General features: G+C 36.5%; 1 protein-coding gene and 1 pseudogene across 7 annotated transcripts in view; both read right to left on the bottom strand.

The window, feature by feature from the left end:
• The window catches only part of UTRN (utrophin), a 446,823-nt gene that overhangs the window by 286,853 nt on the left and 140,590 nt on the right, over positions 1 to 19,380 (bottom strand). For all 7 annotated transcript variants that reach the window (XM_036222314.1, XM_036222327.1, XM_036222319.1 and 4 more), the window contains 5 exons: positions 19,157 to 19,369; positions 9,395 to 9,508; positions 8,577 to 8,732; positions 3,636 to 3,806; positions 1,432 to 1,611 (listed from right to left, as the gene is read on the bottom strand). In XM_036222314.1, the coding sequence (XP_036078207.1) occupies positions 1,432 to 1,611; positions 3,636 to 3,806; positions 8,577 to 8,732; positions 9,395 to 9,508; positions 19,157 to 19,369 (834 nt within the window). The remainder of the gene's footprint in view (positions 1 to 1,431; positions 1,612 to 3,635; positions 3,807 to 8,576; positions 8,733 to 9,394; positions 9,509 to 19,156; positions 19,370 to 19,380) is intronic.
• On the bottom strand, positions 16,716 to 16,832 carry LOC118605065 (annotated as a pseudogene).

Below are 19,380 nucleotides of genomic sequence, written 5' to 3'. Positions count from 1 at the left end.
AGTATTATCTCTACTCTTCTGTAAGTCTAAAATATTTCATGATTCAAAACATTTTAAAGGAGTCTAAAAGTTATAAGATAATAAAATTGGACTTTTCTGAAGAAAGGCTTTTTACTCTAATTTAGAAACGTGGGCTATTTCTAGCTAAGATCTCTTGGTAATCTCTGCTATAATTTTAAAAGCATTTCCATTTCATTTCCCATTTCAAAGCTATCAAGGCCTCATCTTTTCTCTTTTATCTGTATCATCTTTTTTTTTTGCATTTTTCCTTCTTTTCTCTCAAACTAATTCCAAAGTAATTCTAAAAGTCATTCTACAAGTGATTCTCAAAGAAATTCTAAACCTTCAAAATATTTATTTCATTCCTCACTCTTAAATTGTCACCTTTGGGCCATAAAGACAGTTTGAAGAAATGATACAGAATACATCATGGTCTTTTGTTAGCTCAGGGTAATTCGGAGACTCCATTCACTATGTAAACATATTACGAATTGTTATTTTGGCTATAAATAAATTGGAAAAGAAAAAAAGAGCAAAATCAAGGGTGGTTATGACGATATGGATAAGACTGTAGTAAAGTTCAATTCACTAGGAGTCGAAATCAGGCATGCATAATAGTATACCTTATGGTTACGTAGTTTTAATTTCTCAAATGATTAACCTCAGGTATTTTCTGTTAGATAATATATTAATATTAAAGTATGTGGTTTTGAGTTGTAATTTTCTTATTAACTAGTCTCAATTTCCATATTTATCTTAGCACAAAATAAATTCAGAACAAATAAGTAATGAGCGAATTTAGTTTAAATATTATAGTTGTGATTGTTTACTATTTTAGGATTTACCACAATACAATTATTTGTTTTAGATTGAACTGAATTTAAATTATTTTTATAAGTTAAAATGCTTCTTAATTTTTTTCATTAAGATATAACAAAAGTCACATGAATATAAAAACCAACAAGCAAAAACTTAATTTTATTTTTAAAAAAAACCTTATGGAATCTTAAAACCCAATGGCCTGGACTCTAACTTCAGCTGACTCTAACTTTAGACACCACTCTAAATAACTTCAATTCATCTCTCTGTACTAACCAGGCAAACACAAAAGAGATGCTCACAGCATACTGTTCTCGAATTTTAGGGCTGGAATCAACCCTACAGATCATCTTTGATATAAAAACCTTGATTTTACATTTAAAAAAAAAGTCTAAAGATATTAAATGTCTTTCCCAAAAACCTTTCACTAATTAAAGGCAGATCTTGGTCTCCAAATTTTTTGTTTCATTTTATCAACCTATTATCCAAGAACTATTTGTCCTTTATGATCCAGAATTTAAAAAAAAAAAAAAAAAAAGAACTGGAGTTTTTTTCCCCCATACCCTAAAGAATTGGAATTTCAGAAATGCATTGCTGAAAAAAATAACATACCTCTAATGTATGGCACTTTCCTCGAATTCGATTGCAAAGAAGTTGGTAATTCTCCAGCACAACATTCAGCTCAGACGTCAGTTCCTGGCCACCAGAGGGCACTTTTGCAGCCAGTAACTTGATATTGTCCTTGAGAATCTTCACTCTCACCTCCTTCTGCAACACATCCTCTTTCGCCCTCTGTTCCAAGAAAAGATGAACTTGAAAGTTGTCTCTCTTTCTCGGTAAGCAATTTCTTTCCTCTTTTTTAAATAAACCAAAATTAAAATGTTTACACGATTCCAAATATCTAATTTGGAACACTATTTAGATAATCACTGCAGACAGTGCTTCTGAAATAAAAATGCTAACTATAAAATCTTGCTAATTAGAGGTCCCAATGTACACAATCCCACACAAACATTTTCATTTAATAACAAGCAATGTTATCACCTAAGTTATCCTAAGTTATGCTTATTGACATGAAGTACTTTTAAAGTCTGGGCCCATGATTTTCAATTAATTTTAATTAACCACTAGAGGTCCTGAGCATATTAGATGGAAATAAAGTTTCAAAAAAATTTAGATGCACTGTGGTAGAGATATCCTTTAAAATTATTCAAACATATTTTTTCCTGCTGTAGCATAGGTATATCTACCCTTCCAATAATTGACAGCTTTTCAAGGGTGATAAATTTATACTAGGAAGATCGAACCTAGAAATAGCTTCTTTCCTGACTCTCACTCCATGCTTAGAATAAAGTCTCACTTTCAGGAAAATCAACCAAAAACAGAGTTTCACTTTCTCCTTTAACTTTCTTTACTGCTTAATGGTTTTAAACTCCCCCGGGTTAGATAAAATAATTAAGTGGAGTGTTGTTTTTTTTTTTTTTTTAAATCCTAATGGTTGTTTGGAAAAAGAAAAATAAATAGGATGTTGCCCAATTAAGAGTTTTAATCTTATTCTTCTAAATTCTCATCCCTAGTGACTTCAAGAAACCACAAAACTACAAAGCCAATAGTGTAAAGGCAGGGAACAAACGAAATAAGATGGTTCTTACATAGTAGGCTACCTTTAAAATACCTTATTATTAAATAGTTTTAAAGCTTTCCCAAAGAAGCTATTCTAAAAAAGACGTTTCAATGAAAATATTACAATTACAGTAAAAATACCTTATCACGTTTACTTTTACTCATATACAACAATGCATTGATGAAATATAGTCCTTTTTTAAAATAGCTGCACAGAGAATTTTTGCTTTAGTTATACTTTTAGATAAGTATAAACTTTGGCATAAAACAGTAATGCGTTGCTCAATCTTATTTTTAAAAATAGCCCTTTATCCTATCTTCTTTGGCTTGAACACTAAAGGAGACTTGAAGCAGTCTTAGAAATTTAGAAATGATGCCTACTTCTTTTATTACATTTAAAAAAGAGAGCATTGACACAGGAATATAATAAGTTTACTGGAAATACATCCTGTGACCCCAGCTGATATTAAATCCCTTAATAGCATTTCTACTGCTACTCTTACCTGCTCTTTCAAAATTTTTATAATCATATGTGTCCCATGTACTAACTGGAAGAACTAACTGGAACTAACTGATGAATCAAGGATAAGCCCTAACCAAATTATTGTTCCTAATGAAATAATTCTTCCTGAAAGTTTTTGAAAATAGAGGTGATGTTTGCACAACACTGTGAATGTGTCTCATGCCACTAATTTTTTGACTCATTCTCTGTGGTTCTTCAAGGTTATAATAAAATAAAACGTATCAAGGGCCTTCATGGACTCAACTTATGAGTCAAGTTGGACAAGTGGAGTCTGGGCTTCCTTTCCCTATTAAAATCATAGCACCTACCCTCCCAGGTTTTTTTTTGTTTTTGTTTTTTTAGGTTGGAACGCTAAAATCAAAGATGAGATGCACAGTTGACCCTTGAACAACATAGGACTTTGGGGTGCTGACCCACCCCCAAAGACTCAAAATCCACGAATAGCTTTTGACTCCGCGAAAACTTAACTACTAATAAACAGCCTTACCAATTACATAAAGTCCATTAACACATATTTTGTTATATGTTTTATATGCTGTATAAGTAAACTAGAGAAAGAAAATGTTATTAAGAAAATCACAAGGGAGGAAAACACATTTACAGTATTCATTGAAAAAAGTCCGTATATAAGTGGACCCACATAGTTCAAATCTGACTGTCTCAGCCTCACCTTCATTTCTTCCACAGCATTCTCAAGTTCTTCTGGTGACTTGTATTCGAAATCTTTCTCCAAGTATTCTTCCTCTGCCTGCGTCATCCACTCCTGCATCTCTGCCAAGTCTTTCTTAAGGTTTACTGCTTTTTCCTGACTTTCAGACAACCTATTTTTTTGAAGAACAATCTAGAAAAGAAAAGCCATTTACCCAAATAAACAAATGTTAATACAGCAAATGTCAAATTCTAGTTTCTAATAGCTAAAGACACAGTGGTAACTCACCACAAAGAGTCTTATGTTTTATAATTTAGATAAAAGCCTTTATATATTTTGTGCTGATAATGTAAAATTTAAGCAACGATAAAAAATAATTATAAGTAGGATTCTATATCACGTTTTGGATGTTAATCTAATCTGGAAATATCTATTATAATTTTGAAAATGCATAACTTTTGACACAGTAATCCCAAATAAAAAAAATCTAACCTAGAAGAGAATATATTTCAAAGAAATGTATGGGGAAAAAAATCCTGAAAGGAACAAAAATGTCCATTTTCTCCATTTTAATAGGATCCTCCATTAATAGTTTACTTTTTAGCCAGTGTTACAGGAATTGTTGGAGAAACTTCTCTAAGAAGAAAAAATATGTATCAAAAACATGAATAAAGAATGGTAATAACTACATTCCTATCAACAAGTACCTCAAATGGAAAAGAATTAATTGTTCCAACCAATAGGGTGGCTGAATAGATAAGAAAACAAGATCCCTACATATGCTGCCTACAAGAAACTCACTTCAGGGATAGAAAAGGGGATGGAAAAAGATACTGCATGATGGACCTAGAGGGTACTATGCTGAAGCAAGTACATCAGATAAAGAAAGACAAATACCGCATGATTTCACATACGTGTGGAATATAAAGAACAAAATAACAACAGCAGCAGAAACAAAATGATAGATATAGAGAATATTTTGAGGGCTACTACACGGGAGGGAGTTGGGAGGATGGTGGAAAAGGGCAATGGGATTAAGAAGTACAAATGGGTAGTTACAAAACAGTCATGGAGATACAAAGTGTAGCATAAGAAAAAATAGACGACAATGTTGTAATAGATATGAAAGGGGGAAAAAGGGTATCTGATATAGTGGGGTGGTCGCTTTGTGAGTTATACAGATCTCAAATCACTAAGCTGTACAACTGAAACTAATATATTATTGTATGCCAGCTATAATTGAAAAAACAACTTTATGAATTGTAAATATGAGCAACTAATTGTCTATTATATTTCAATAAAGCTGTAAAAAAACATTTCACTTTAAGGTTGGTATTAAAAATGTTCATAAAACACTGTTCTATGAAATTTTGCTTTTGATAATCTACTACACTTGGATATTCCACACAGACACATAAAAGTTACATTAGAAAACAGGAATTTTTCTGAATCTGGTTCCATAACTTAGTTAAATATTTTGGAGAAGGCTAAAATATTTTCAGAGAGATCCTCCCTCCAACAATAAACTGACTTCTACCACAGGAGAAGATACCGTCCCACAGAGATCACCCAATGCTTAGTTCACTACTCAAGGTCTCGCTCAAACTCAATCTCACAGTAGTGGTCACCCTGCCGGGCTTGCTTGGCTACAAAGCTGCTCGTGACCAAAGGCCAGTACAGGAATAGGATGGCTCTCACGAGAGTAAAGGACAATATTGAGTGACTTTCCTGCCCCTGCTCTTCAATCACAATCAGAGTCATAAAAATAGACAGAAACCGAGCAGAAGCTTTGATTTCGCTGCCCCGGGTGGTGCTGTAGGAGCCTGCTGCCAACAGCACACTCATCCCTGGTTCTCGAGCCTGGATGGTCAGCGGTTTAACCTGGACGGCTTTTTAAAAATATATATATACAAATACACGAGACATGGTTCCATAGCATAGCAGTTAGCATGTCTGCTTTACACGCAGAAGGTCCTGGGTTTGCGCTCCAGTGATCCACGGTCTATGGCCATGCCACCCTGAATAAGCACAATGTCTAATCTTGGAAGCTAAACAGGGTCGGGACTGGTTAGTACTTGGATGGGAGACCACCTAGGAAGACCAGGTGCTACAGGCATAAACAATAATGATAAATAATACAAAAATAAAAAATAAATAAAAATATACATATACAAATACAGACATGTACACAAATTCCTTGGGCCCAACTTCCAGAAAATTCTCTTCACTAGTAGTTTCTGGACACGAGTTAGTTATATCGTTTTCATGGATCCATAGAGAAATGAGAAAAATAAAGAAACTGTAGCAAACTTTCAAAAAAGAGAAGCTCAGAATTATAATTAATTATCCTTAAATTATATACTTAATGTTTTTTGGCATTAAAATGTTTTTCATTCATGAGTTCATGGAAATAATAGCTGAGACAGACTGTTGGTTGATTGGTTTTTACATATCCGTCCTTTCTCAGCAAAATAAAAATTTGATAGCATTATGTTTGTCTGAAATTTCTTCAACCTTTTTACTACTCAATGAAATACAATAAACTGAAACAGCTCTAGATAATTACAAAACACGTTTGCCTCCTTGCTGCAGACACTTAAAAATGTCCCATGCATTTATTCCCATACTCTGAATCAGTAATAATTCACAATGAATTCTATGGTGTTACATGTGTGTTACATACATACATACATACATATAGATACAGATATTTTTATCTATGTCTGTCTGTCTATCTACCTAACACTTTCCTTGCTCCCCAGTTCCACTTGCAAACCATTTGCCCTATTTACTTCCTCAAACCCCCCTTTTCAAGCACATGTCATTAGATTACAGCATAGCACATTTAGAGAAATTTGAATTCGGCTCAATTATTAGATAATGTTACAAATACTTTCTTAAGTGTAATGACGGTATGGTGCTTCTGTGGAAGCGTGTCTTCATTCAGATGAGAAGCATGCTAAAGTTCTTGAGAGTTAAGTGTTATATTTTCAACTTCCTGTTGAAAGTACATTCTTAGCTAAAACAAACAAACAAACAATATATATGTATGTATGTAAGGAGCAGGGTAGAGAGGGAGAAAGCAAACATGGTAAAACAGTAACAACTGGCCAATTTAGGAATGAGTAAAGGGCTGTTCAACTTTTATTTAAGTTTAATTGTATTCAAAATAAGGAATGTAGGGGGAAACAATGAAAATAGTTAAAGATGACAACGTATACTTTTCCTATATAAACATTCATCAGAAAACATTGTGTTAAGAGATAAGTATTATCTAGGAACTGTCTGAAGTGTTCCTGCATTTCCCATTTTCTCCTCTCATTTTTCACCCCTTCCTCATCATTGTGGCTGTTTGTAACCTCGTTATTGTTTTACTAACCAAATAGAAGCAATCAGAAGAGAACTATATCATATTCGCACTGCGCCCACAATTGCCTTCCCTTCCATCACGGTGGAGAAAACCACCTAACATGAGCTTTCACTTAGAGAGGAAAGCTCAGCCCCTCTCACACAGGCTTCACTTCAGAAATTATTTTCTCACAATCTCTTCTGCAACATTATTTTCTCCTTCTAGGCGAGGCCCTTCTTTTTGGTAGGCAGACATCCTATAATACCTCTTATTTTTTAAAATTATAAACCACCTCATTGGGTCCCCATGTCTCCTCACACACCCCATCTCTCTGGTCCCTTGAATAGAGAAGTTCCTTGCAGTGGTTCTACTTGTCCTAGTTTCTCATTTTCCATGCTCTCCTCAACATTCTCCACTGTGACTTTCTTCCCCACTGCTCCACTGGAATCACTTTCTCAGGGCTACGAAAGCCTCCATGTCATCAAATCTAAGCTTGCTTCTCAGTTCCGGCCGGCCTTGGCGGTCCTCAGCCCCAGGCACTGAGAAAAGCTTTCTCCTCCTGGCCTCCTGGCCTCACCATCTAACAAGGATCTCGAACTTAATCTTCCCAGAATGGAAATCACTTCACCTGCTGCCACAAAAGCTTCTCCTCTTTGAGTCTTTACTATTTTAGTAAATAGAACCATAATTCACATAAAGTGAAAATTTTTAAAAGTCCTAACCTGTCCTCAACTGTGCACTGTTTTCTTATATCACACATTCAATCCACTCCTAGGCTCTTGTCTCCACTTACAAACCTAACATTTCTCGTGACCTCCACCACCATCTTACTGCTCCAAGGAGCCATCCTCTCTCTCCAAGACTGCAATTACCTCTTAAGTAGATTCCCCATTTTCGTTCTTGCCTTCCAGAGCAAATTATCCACATGGAATCCAGAGAGATCTTAAGAGATTTATCATATGTCACTTCCCTCCTCAAAACTCTCAAACTGCTTTCTGTGTGAAATCATACTTGAACTAAAGTCCAAAGCTGTTGCCTCCGAGGCTGTATGCAATCCATCCCCACCTGCTTTCTGACCTGAAATCTTATCATTAAATCCTCTCTTACCATCAATTCCTCTCTCCACTCTATTCCAGATACAATGCCTTTCTTCTTGTTTTTTATTAAACATAAGCTCATTCCCACTGAGGAGCCAAACTGGACAATTAGTACCATCCTCTGTTAGAATAAAAGAAATTATCTATTTCTTACCACAACCTGCCACCCATGCTGTAGTTATTCTAGATCAATAGTCCTCAACCTTTTTGGCATCGTGACCAGTGCTCCTATGAGAATTTACTGCCTGATGATCTGAGGTGGAGCTGAGGCAGTGATGCTAGCCCTGGGGAGCAGCTGTGAAAACAGATGAAGCTTCACTCGTTGGCCTGTCACTCACTCCTGCTCTGTGGCTCAGTTCCTAACAGGACATAGACCAGTACTGGTCCACAGCCCAGGGCATGGGGACCCCTGTTTTAGAGCACTATTTTCCAAAGCGACTGGGCTATAAAATCAATTTAATCAATTGAATCTATCTACCTCTTAAGAACCACGGACAGTAAAGTTGAAAAACTTACCTCCTTGCTAACTTTCTCCAGCTGGGTTTGGTAGTCAGCTAGTTTTTTCTGTACACAGGTTTTGATTCCGGCAAAAGGACAACTTCGAAGGTTGGTCTCTATTTCCTTCATGTCTTTCAGTGATGATTCGATTGTTTCTATTTCATTAACAAATGCCTAAACACATAAAATAAGCCCTCATTGAGTTCACTCCCACAGAAGTATATGTCATAATTACAGTTTGTCTGCTTTTATCCCTGTACAGGTTAAATGAACAGACTGCTAGGGAATCAAAACTTTCACCTACTTCAGAAATATTGTGCCTTAAGAAGTTCATTTCACCTGGGTGCATCATACAGCCATCTGCCAAATTAGACTGGGAATGCTCGACTCTCAGCAGGAAATAACACTTTTAATTAATTTAGAGAAGCCTGGTGATTTCACCAAATATAAACTGCATGTAGTATTACTGGCAAATTTCATTTGTTGGATATGTTTTTCCTAAATTCTCACCATGTGTCACAATAAGAGCAATATACAGTTGGTAAGTATGACACTGAGGTTGTCGTCGTAACATAAAATAGCCATTCCTAAGGAACTAAAATTGCTCGTTCTCTCTACCCAAAATTCTATAACTATAATCAAAAATAAAATATAAATAATCAGTCATTTTTTAATAACTATAAAGTAAAAAAAAATGGGGGGTTTTGATGAAAGATATTTTATCTACATTTATTGTCATAGCATATTCTTACAATGTTAATAACAGCAGCCAATAATAAAGGAAAAGAAGAACATGGTATTTATTACAGCAGCCTCCCCAGATCAGCTGAACTCACCGAGCATTGGTCAAGCTGCCTCTGCAATGCTTCGGCATCTCCTTGGACAGCCTGCTCTTTCATTAAGAAGCCTTTCGCACCATCCATCCACTTTTCAATGACTTTCGAATCAGCCTAAATCGAACACAATAACAAAGGGGGATATTACTCAGTGACATTCAACCTACTACATCTCAAAATCTATTGCTACTGGAAAGAAGACAATTTTTCAAAACTTTGATAGCATCATTTTCATTTACTTTATTTCTTTTTTTAAATCCTCCAACTTTGAAAATAAAGATTTTCTTCATGATTAGCTAAAAATCCTCATAAGACGACAGTCTGGTGATCATTCCAAACATTCTAAAACACTCTCCAGTGAACCAAGCTATTTTGCTTAAATGTGAGAGATAGCTATGATTAAAAAATTCAAATCACAGGAAATAAATGCTTTCCTAGGTAAAATCAGCTAAAAATCGTTTGTTCTCATATAATTTAGAACAAATTTTCCCCTAGAGTTAGCCACTCAAAGCAGGAATAAAGAAACAGCATAGTAGAGGAAATGTAATAGATTGTTTTTAGTTCTGTTGTTTGATGCCTTGTTATCTGAGAACCCAAGACAGTCTGCTGTCTGGCTCCATCTTTCATCCAACTTTCACTAGTCACTAACTATAACCCAGTTCCTGTGTATGGTGCTGGGGCTGCCAAAAACAAATGAGAAAGAAAATGTCTGGCAGAGAGAAAAAGGCGTCAGAGAGGTAGTAACACTGGAACTGGTCCTAAAAGAATACAAATAAGCAGGTCCAAGTTTATCTATAAAACCAGAGTAAGGTAACAGTCATTTATTTCTTCCCAAGGTCTCTCAATCTCTCATTGGTCAGCCTCACTTGTTAATTTCCCCTGTATTAAGCTGAATTTGTTTCCTTGTACTTTGCTTCTCTTTCATCTCTAGGAATGGAAATAACTATCTTGTTCAAAAAACACCTTCAGATTTGAAGGCAGCCACCAAGCCTTCCATTAGTCTCCCATTGGTTAAACATTCCCAATTCCTTTAACAATGTCTCACCACTCTGATCAACACATTCTGGAAACTACATCGATGCTTGTAATGTCCTTACAATATGCTACACAGAACTGTTATAATTCTTATTCTCATAATGTTAGAATATATGACAACAATGGAACCTAACTGGTATTTTGGGTACAAATAATTACACCCATAAAATGCTATCTTGTATTAAGTTTTATTTTTCTTAATGTAGGGTTGTTTCTTCTTTCTTTAGGTTTTGGTCTGTTTATAATAGATAACAATAGATATATTATTATAATACATATATTATTCATAATATTATGGTTAGCTAAAACTCCAAAATTCCCATAACTACATCAAAATTACATTTCTCCTATTTCACATTGCTTAATTGACTTCTGTCATAAATTCAGGACTTGATATTTATAAAGATTAAATTATGTCTTGTTACATTAATAGTACTTAACAATCTAATGACAAAAAGCCAACAAAATGATTTGAATTTTCAGTCTCTCCACTTACATATCAGCTCTCTCTCTTAGCTTTTTCTTATCTGCCAATTGGACAGTGAGGTATCTTTTCTTACTGGGTTTTTTTTTTTTTTTGTACTTTTTTTTGTTTGTTTGTTTTTGTTTTGGGTTGGGTTTTGGGATTTTTTTTCAAGTGAAAAAGAAGGCCAATGACAATGCCTACCTGAGCATTCCCCCAGGAGGACACCATGTCATTCATTAATTAACCAACTTTCAGTTTAGTTTTCAAATTACAGGAATCTACATCTTCCTAGCATCTAACTAGCCTTCTACCTCTCTCTCATAAGACTATGAGGTTTTCTCAAATATTTTACTGAAATCAGGACTTACCAAAAATGACAGTTTGTAGCATGATTTAAACTAAATGAGCATACATGCAGTGTGAGACTACGAATCTGTGTATGTAACAATCTAGTATTATTCCTCTTCCGTAAAGTCAATAAAAGAAAGCAGTATTTAAAGGAAATAAGTGTGGGTCAGGCTTCTTATTTTTATCCATGTTGATTCTTGGTGACCACCACATTCTTTCCTAAGTACATACAAGATCTCTGGTTGGTTATTTATCTACAGCCAGAAAATGGTATCAATCTTACTTTAGGTCTTCAGCGTCTAGAAAATAATGTTTCCCCTTAATTAAGATATTCATCCATCTCCATTTTTATAGTAATGTCTCAAACGATGCATAACGTGACCTTGAGATCATGGGTGAAAACCCCATATCACTTGGGATGTAGATTTTGGCATCTAAAGGATCTGTGTAGTTTTTCCATTCATTCAAAATTCAGGCTCTACTGTAGTCTCAATAATGCCCATTCTGCACTTTCTAGTATGTAAGCCTATTCTCTGATGAAGAAGGGAAGCAAAAAAATGGTCATGTGGTTAGGCCTTTCTGTCTCTATTTATGTTATACCACCCTGTGCAAGCACACGCTCATCTCCCTTATTCCAAACACAGGTTTGAAAGAATTTTTAGTCCCTCTGTACACTTTCCTCAAGCGTCTTTTCCCTTGTTCTTTAGCCTGCCTGTCACTATTCTCACATGCCCATGCTACTCTTTGTCTTACGCATTATTTCAATTGGTGACGCATCTCTTCCTTGCGTTTGCTCCAGTATTCTAAAATCTCATCCCAGAAGACTGCTTAGGAAGACATGGTCAGGGCAGGGTGAGGTGGGGTATGTAAAAAAGACAAAAGTGCAGAAAGAAAGTATGAAACACCTACAGAGTTTGTGAAAAACTTTTTCTAAAGAACCATTTAATTTGTCACCATTTTTTGTACTGTTAATCTCCGTTCTGAACTTTTTAAGAATTCAAGGCAGCATTACTGCTGTATAACTGGGTAATTCATTAAATCTTAGTCTTAAATATGAAAACTAATAGTCTCCTGGGCCAATGACTTTTGACATTTATATGGAAGCATTATAGTCTGAGCAAGTTTTAATCACCGTCACCCAGGTCGAAACAAGGGGCTCAACAAATCCAGTCGTTGGCATTTGCAAGTATGTGAGGAAATTTTATGGCATCGACCCCCTTCCTTCCTGTCTCTCGGACACACCCACGTGAGCGCACACAATTCACATGCATCTGTTTCTTCTCTCTCTTACACTTTGACACGAGAAAAAGGAAAGAGGAAAGCAACAGACAAGGCATGTAGAGCAACTGATCACCCAACGGAAACAAAAGGAACAGACAGGAATCTGGGAAGCTATTTCTGCCACTAAAAATCCTGAAGGTAATCCTGACCATGCCGAGTTCTAGGGAAGGCAGTGTCCTGCCCCCATGAAATGAAAAACTAAGTTCTGAGTTCCAGGCTCAGCACCTTACTAGCCATGAGGCTTTGAGAAACTAATTTCTCTTCTTTGAGCCTCATCCACAGAACAGGAATAATACTAACTACTTTGCCTGGTTACTGTGAAAAGCAGAGATAATGTTTAGACAGGGCCTGATACAGAGCAGACATGCAATAAATGGTAGCTATTTTTCTAAGATCTACAAAACCAAGTGCTTTATTACCAAGATTAACCCCAGGAAAGGGTTACCACTTCCAAATTCTAGTGTTTACTCCCATCAGAGACTCCACGGGATTAAGTAGCCAGAGTGAGCCCATGTTTGCATTAGCGTCTAAATATTTTTAATTGCTGCCAACATTAATGCTTGTTCCATCGTATAACTGTTTAAAAATAATTGTTTAAAAATAACTGTTTGATAGAGCTGCAGCTTAGGATATTTCTGACTAGACCTGGCTGAATCCAGCTCAGCAGAGGACGCCAAGTAAATGAGGGAAGGTCCCACTGAAGGAATGGCTGACAGTAGATTCACAGGACATCTCCACCTGCAGCTACGCCATGGGGGAGAGGTCACTAGGTCACTAAGGTCAATCCTAACCACCACTGGGGAATAGGAGACAGGGAGCTCTGCTTGACCCTCTGTATCCCCCTTTCCTTGGAAGGAAAATACTGTCTCCATCTACTTGCAGCGATGTTTTCTGTGTTTTAAAAAAATACCAAAAGTCTTGATTCATCTTTCAGTCGACAATACAGCAAAGAGGTTACAATGAAATTGAAAACGCTCACATGCAGAGTGTGTCTCTGTCCATTTAAAAGTCACTGAGCTGAGGAACCTGGGAGTTTCTAATGTACAATGAGTAATTTTTTTCTCCACCTCCATCTATTTGCAGAATGAATATATGAATACATATTAACATGAATATATGAATATATGTATATATATTAGATTGGGTAATTTCTAATGTCCTATCTTCTTTGGGAGATCTCGGTTCCTTGAAAAATTATTAGTAAATTTCTAAAATAAAAGTCTGTCATTTTTTCACATGCAAAAATGCAGCCCATAAGTACTAATCCAAGGCAGCCATTTCTCACTCCCATTTATATTCATAAAGTGTCAAACAAATATAAAATGATTAACATGATAATTTTGAAAAACCGAAGTATCAAATATTCTATGTAGAAGGGCCACAATTCTACATTAGCCAATTACCACTCAAAAGCACTGATTCCGTAAACATTTTGGATGGGTAACACCTGCTGTTGGGTCACAGAAAAGGGATGAGAGGTCATTAAAACAATTCCTTTACGCTGTCACAGCCGATCGCCCAGCACGGTCTCTGAGCGAAGGGTAGAAGAAATTTGAAACCCTAGATTTAAGACAATAAGATACCACGGTATACAATTACCTCCTGAGATATTTTTTATGCCTAAATTCTTGGCATTTTATTTTTTTCCTCCCTCATCTGTTGGAATGTCCACAAGCTTTTTAAGCAGTCAATTTCTAACCCAAGACTTAGGCAAAAAGAATTGTGAAACCAGAATTAAGACAGTAATTTAAGGTAACAGGGTTTCAATTTTGTTTGGTTTTATAATATTCATTAACCTCAAAAACGTCCTTTAAAAAGTGTTACCTCATTCAGTAGGGAGGACCAGTAATGACATAGCCACACATTTCTTTACCTGAAACTAACAGAGTTCTTAAATTTAAGGTTTAGAATGCGCCAATATTCTCTTTAGTGAAGCAAAATGTATTCAAAATTGGGGGCAAATGAAAACCTTTATGAGATAATTATATCACTTGTATGTTACCTAGAAAAGGCTTAAATCGGCCATACTGAATATTACTCTTAGAAAGTAGTTACCCCTGTGTTTTTCCAAAGTCATTTCAAAACCTGGTTCTACGTTTCTCAGAGCTCTAGCACGTGCCCTCCCTGACTCCGGGTCAGAGGCACGTCTGTGCAGTGTGTGCCTTCGACTATTCAGCAACGGCAGCAAGGTGTGTGACTACACGGTGTCCTGCTGTTCAGGGAACCAGGTGTTCAGATTTTACAGCTCTAACCTCGCTAGAGAGGCTCCTGTGGGTAAGGTGTTTGAAGGTACCTTCAAAGCAGTTACAGTCACATCTACTTACTTGCTGTCCGCCAGACAAGGTTCCTATTCTAAAAGAGAATATTCCTTGGGGGAGGAGACGTGGGAGCCTCAAGTTGGCCTGAGATCAAGTTATTGTGCAGGTGTAAAACCAAACAGAATGGTGGGGGCCGGGGGTGGGGGGTGAGATTAGCTGTAGGTGTGGTGCTCAGCAAGACTGGAGACTGCTTACAGAAGCAGCTTACTGTTAACGGCTGATGAGCATAAGCAGAGAAGCGGAGAATGTGATTGTCCAACAAGTAAGTGACATTTCCTGAGAAAGGCAATTGTCTAGCTTGGTCTTGCACTGTCATCCCTGCACACCTCAGTTCACAGGGGAGGATGCAGCCGGGCTTTGGGACAAGGAAAGGGCAGGAGCTATATGGTGTCTGGGAAAACACTGAATTTCCATGGCAAAGACAACCAGATCCTTTTCAGAAGTGTAATTCTGGCACCACTGTGGACAATGAATTCAAGAGGGAAGACGTGGAAGCAGCAGGCAGATTTTAAGGGTAATGAGATTGTCAGGGAAAGAGGTTACATGAGAGTCTGCACACGGCAGGAAGGAGCTGCTGGAGGGGCCCGAAGATGCAGGAGTGGTGGTGAATATAAGACAGACATTTGCGTGCGCTTTGAGGACGGGTTCATGATTCCGCAGTTAGCCCACACTGCAGGAGATCTTGAAAAGCAGAATGGAAATAATAGGAACTATCTTGCAGCCTCTGAATCCAAAGATATTATTGTTGCAAATAAGTAGCCTCTCAGGATTTTATAATATTTAATCCACATAATACGTAAGACAATCATGTCAGTAAAATCAATTAAAAATTTACCTTCTACGTGTATTTTAAATGTTTTTATGCCTGGAAGAAGTGGAGGACCTTCCATGAGGTAATTTTAAAAGCACCGATTAACATCATAATTTTTAAGTACAGAAACTGAGGTCATTACTTGGGCATAGAATAGATAAAAAGAGAAATTTAAGAATGTATTTAAGCATGGCACTGTAACTAAAAATATGCAGGTCCAAACTCTCTACTTGTGTAAAAGGAATCAGCCGTGTAGACAAAGGAAATGTATATAAGTGAGGAAAACACTATTTGCCAACAAACAACAGAAAACTAAAATTTGTACACGAATAACACAAACACCTTATTTGTATTGGAGGATGGTAGGAAAACTTAAGCACATACCTATGAAAATACTGTCAAAGTTTAAATGTGCTGTCAATAAAAGGCATTATATTATTATTTTGACTAACAAAAATTCACACTCCAAGCTCGTGCATTTGAAGACCATCTAGTTAAATGTCCCTCATGAAGTTCCACTATCATTTGTCTCTATTAGTGTAGAAAAATAATTAGAATTAGTAATATTCATGAACTTTTCTTTTTACTTTTAACGTCTGGCAAGGATCACTGTTAATGTTAGCTGCCTCCAAGGGGGAAAAAATGATATTGAGGAAGAAAGAGAACTTTAAATGCTCATTCTAAATACTTCTCTATTATCCAATTTCTTCAATGAGCATTATTTATGCTTTTCTTACAATTCAAAATGCATTTTAAAAATAAGTCAACCACTTTTTTCCTCAGAAACCTCATCACAAAGCGACAATGAATTAAAAACCTGTCCTCATGCTTAAAGATGAATAGAACTTAAATGCCTAAAAAATTATAAATCAGGTAATTAAACCAGGGAAAACAATGTTAACCTGAAAATGAAAATTTTTGTAATTATCTTTGGTTGGGGAAATTAAGTTTTCCTAAATGAATTGCAAATAGTTAAGTAACAACCAATTCCTTCAAAGCAAATAAAGAAGTAAAAGTGTTCCTTAAAATTTATTTTTTTAAAATATTATTCATTATTATTTATGCCTATGGCACCTGGTCTTCCTAGATGGTCTCCCATCCAAGTACTAACCAGGCCCAACCCTGCTTAGCTTCACGAGATCAGACATCGGGCTTGTTCAGGGTGGCATGGTCATAGACCATGAACTGTGGCTCCACTGGGGTGTGAACCCAGGACCTTCTGCATGTAAAGCAGATGTGCTAACCGCTACACTATAGAACCATTACCTAGAATTTAAAAATGTATATTTCAATGAAGAAGTTTTCTCTTAGGGAATACAAACTCTGTCAATAATCTTGTAGTTAGAACACAAAAAGTTAAGAAAAAATAACTGGACATTACAAACTTAGACATTACAAACAGTAATAATGACAACAACAAAAAGTATATCCAGATGTACATGTTTGATGTGGTATATTTTTAATGGAAATAAATTTGGCACGTACTCCAACTGGCCATTTTAAGTACCTGAATTTGCTATATTAAAAACAACAACCCACTGAAGCCTAACTAAAGCTGGATTACTATAACCACAGGGCTCTCTTTTGTGTTTTGAATTAAATTCCATATTAAAATATCGGCACACATTTAGCTAACCCTAAAGTATACTTTTAAGAGTCAAAAGAAGATTAACCCTTGGGTTAATAAATAAACCCTGTAAATTTCCCTAACTACATCGCAGATTTAAATTTGAAAACGAAGCAAAGTTGAGAAATATTTAATCCAGTACTGCTCAACCTCCCCACTGTTGACATTTTGGGCCAAAAAAATTACTTTCATTATGGGGCTGTTCTGCTTATTGTAGAATGTTTACCTGCAACCTAGGCCTCTACCCACTCCATGCCAACAGCACCCTTCCTTCCCCTACAGTTGTAACCACCACAAATGTCTCCAAACATTGACAAATGTCCTGGGCGGGGCAGGCCAGGGTGGAGGGGACTGAGGTACAAACTTGCTTTGGAATCACTGATCATCCAATGGCCCGACCACGACCAGAAATTTTAGAATCATGAATAAGAGTAATGCTGGGTTTTAAAGTTGAAAGGAATTACAACTCAAGACAGACAAGGGGAAGTGGATCCACTGACAAAGGTAAATGAGTCAAAAAATACTAAATTACACGCGCGCCCCTTCAAAATTAATGGTTTATTCTAAAGAGAGCGCAGTGTAGAACTGCAGCTTGCACTCAGAAAACCACTTCCTTCCACCATCAACACACACACACACACACACACACACACACACACAACCCTCGCCATCTTTACTCTCCTCCTGCTCCTTCACAGGACCTGTCCACTGGCTCCTGGGTCAAAGGGTCTCCCCTCCATGCTCAACAGTCATCCTGTCACCTCATCTTTCTTAATCACTTCACGCTCACCTAGACTGCCAACCACATCTTATTCTGATTTTGATTTTTAAAACATCATTTTCAATAATTTTTTCTTCATTTTCAATCTTTTCACTTTTTTAGCAATACCCTTTACACAATTCTCCTGGGATCTAAATCCAAATCTATAAATAAATATAATCTCTTATATATGTTCTCTGGGGATGGAGATAGATACATACAAACACACACACACACACACACACACACACACACACACACACACGCATATATAATACTTCCTGATCTAAATATCCTATTACTACTCTCATCTCAGTCATTGAAAAGTATTACCTGAGTGCCTTCTCTGTGCCAAGCACTATTTTAGAAGTACACCCTGGGATACCAAAGTGCAAAAACACATGTACCAATGACCCAGGTAAGGAAGCCTTGGGACGGCAGGGAGCCTGTGAGGAGGGAGGGAGTATATGACAGGTTCATTCTTTGTCCAGACCTTTCCTATTGGAAAACCAGGAGACTTGGAAACTCAACTTCTGCACCTTCCTCACATGTGAAATCTTAAAATCCTGTCTCACCTTACACATTGACTTTCACCCCTTTCTCCTATGTCCTCACATTTATCCTTTCCTGTGAATTTTATCACTGCTTCATCTGTCAACATTTTCCGAGGCAGCAGAGCATTCAGTTTCTGAATTTTTGTGCACCTCAAATTATCTGCTTTTTCTAACCTGACGCCTTTCGTTGCTAGTCTAGTTCATATTTTTCATATTTACTCCAAATGTCTAAAACCCTAAAGAACCAGCTTCAAAGACTCTGATGAGCATCTTCCACCACTCTAACTGAATTACCTCTGCAGTCTAGTCACTGGCCTGCATATCACACATGCTGCTCCCCCTGAAACATTATTCTGACCATTTTTAAGCAATTTTCTCTTATTTCTGTGCTCTCCAGTACACTAAAAGTATGTCTCTAATAAGCTATTTATAAATCCCAACTTATGTGCATAATAAATGTAGGACTGGAAAGAATACAAAATACTCGAATAATAGATATTACATGGTTAACTACTATTTTACCCTACAATAAACTTATACTCTTAATAGCTTCCTCATTTACCTCAAAAGTTCTGAGTTTAGGGGTAATTTCTTCAAGCAAATGCAGATCTTTGGAAACTTTGACCTTTAATTTGTTCCACTTTCCTTGAATATCATTAAATTCTTGATTATACATTTTTTCTACATCTGGAGAAACATTTTTCTCCAAAGCCTTTGTTTCTTCTTCAAGTTTATATAATGCAGGTTTTTGATTCTCAAGGATTTCATCAAGGGCCTAGAAAAAAA

Source organism: Rousettus aegyptiacus, unplaced genomic scaffold (genome assembly GCF_014176215.1).
Source record: "Rousettus aegyptiacus isolate mRouAeg1 unplaced genomic scaffold, mRouAeg1.p scaffold_m13_p_1, whole genome shotgun sequence".
Classification (NCBI taxonomy): Eukaryota; Metazoa; Chordata; class Mammalia; order Chiroptera; family Pteropodidae; genus Rousettus; species Rousettus aegyptiacus.
The sequence above is the reverse complement of the archived record's forward strand: the minus strand, read 5'-3'. Positions and strand labels throughout refer to the sequence as shown.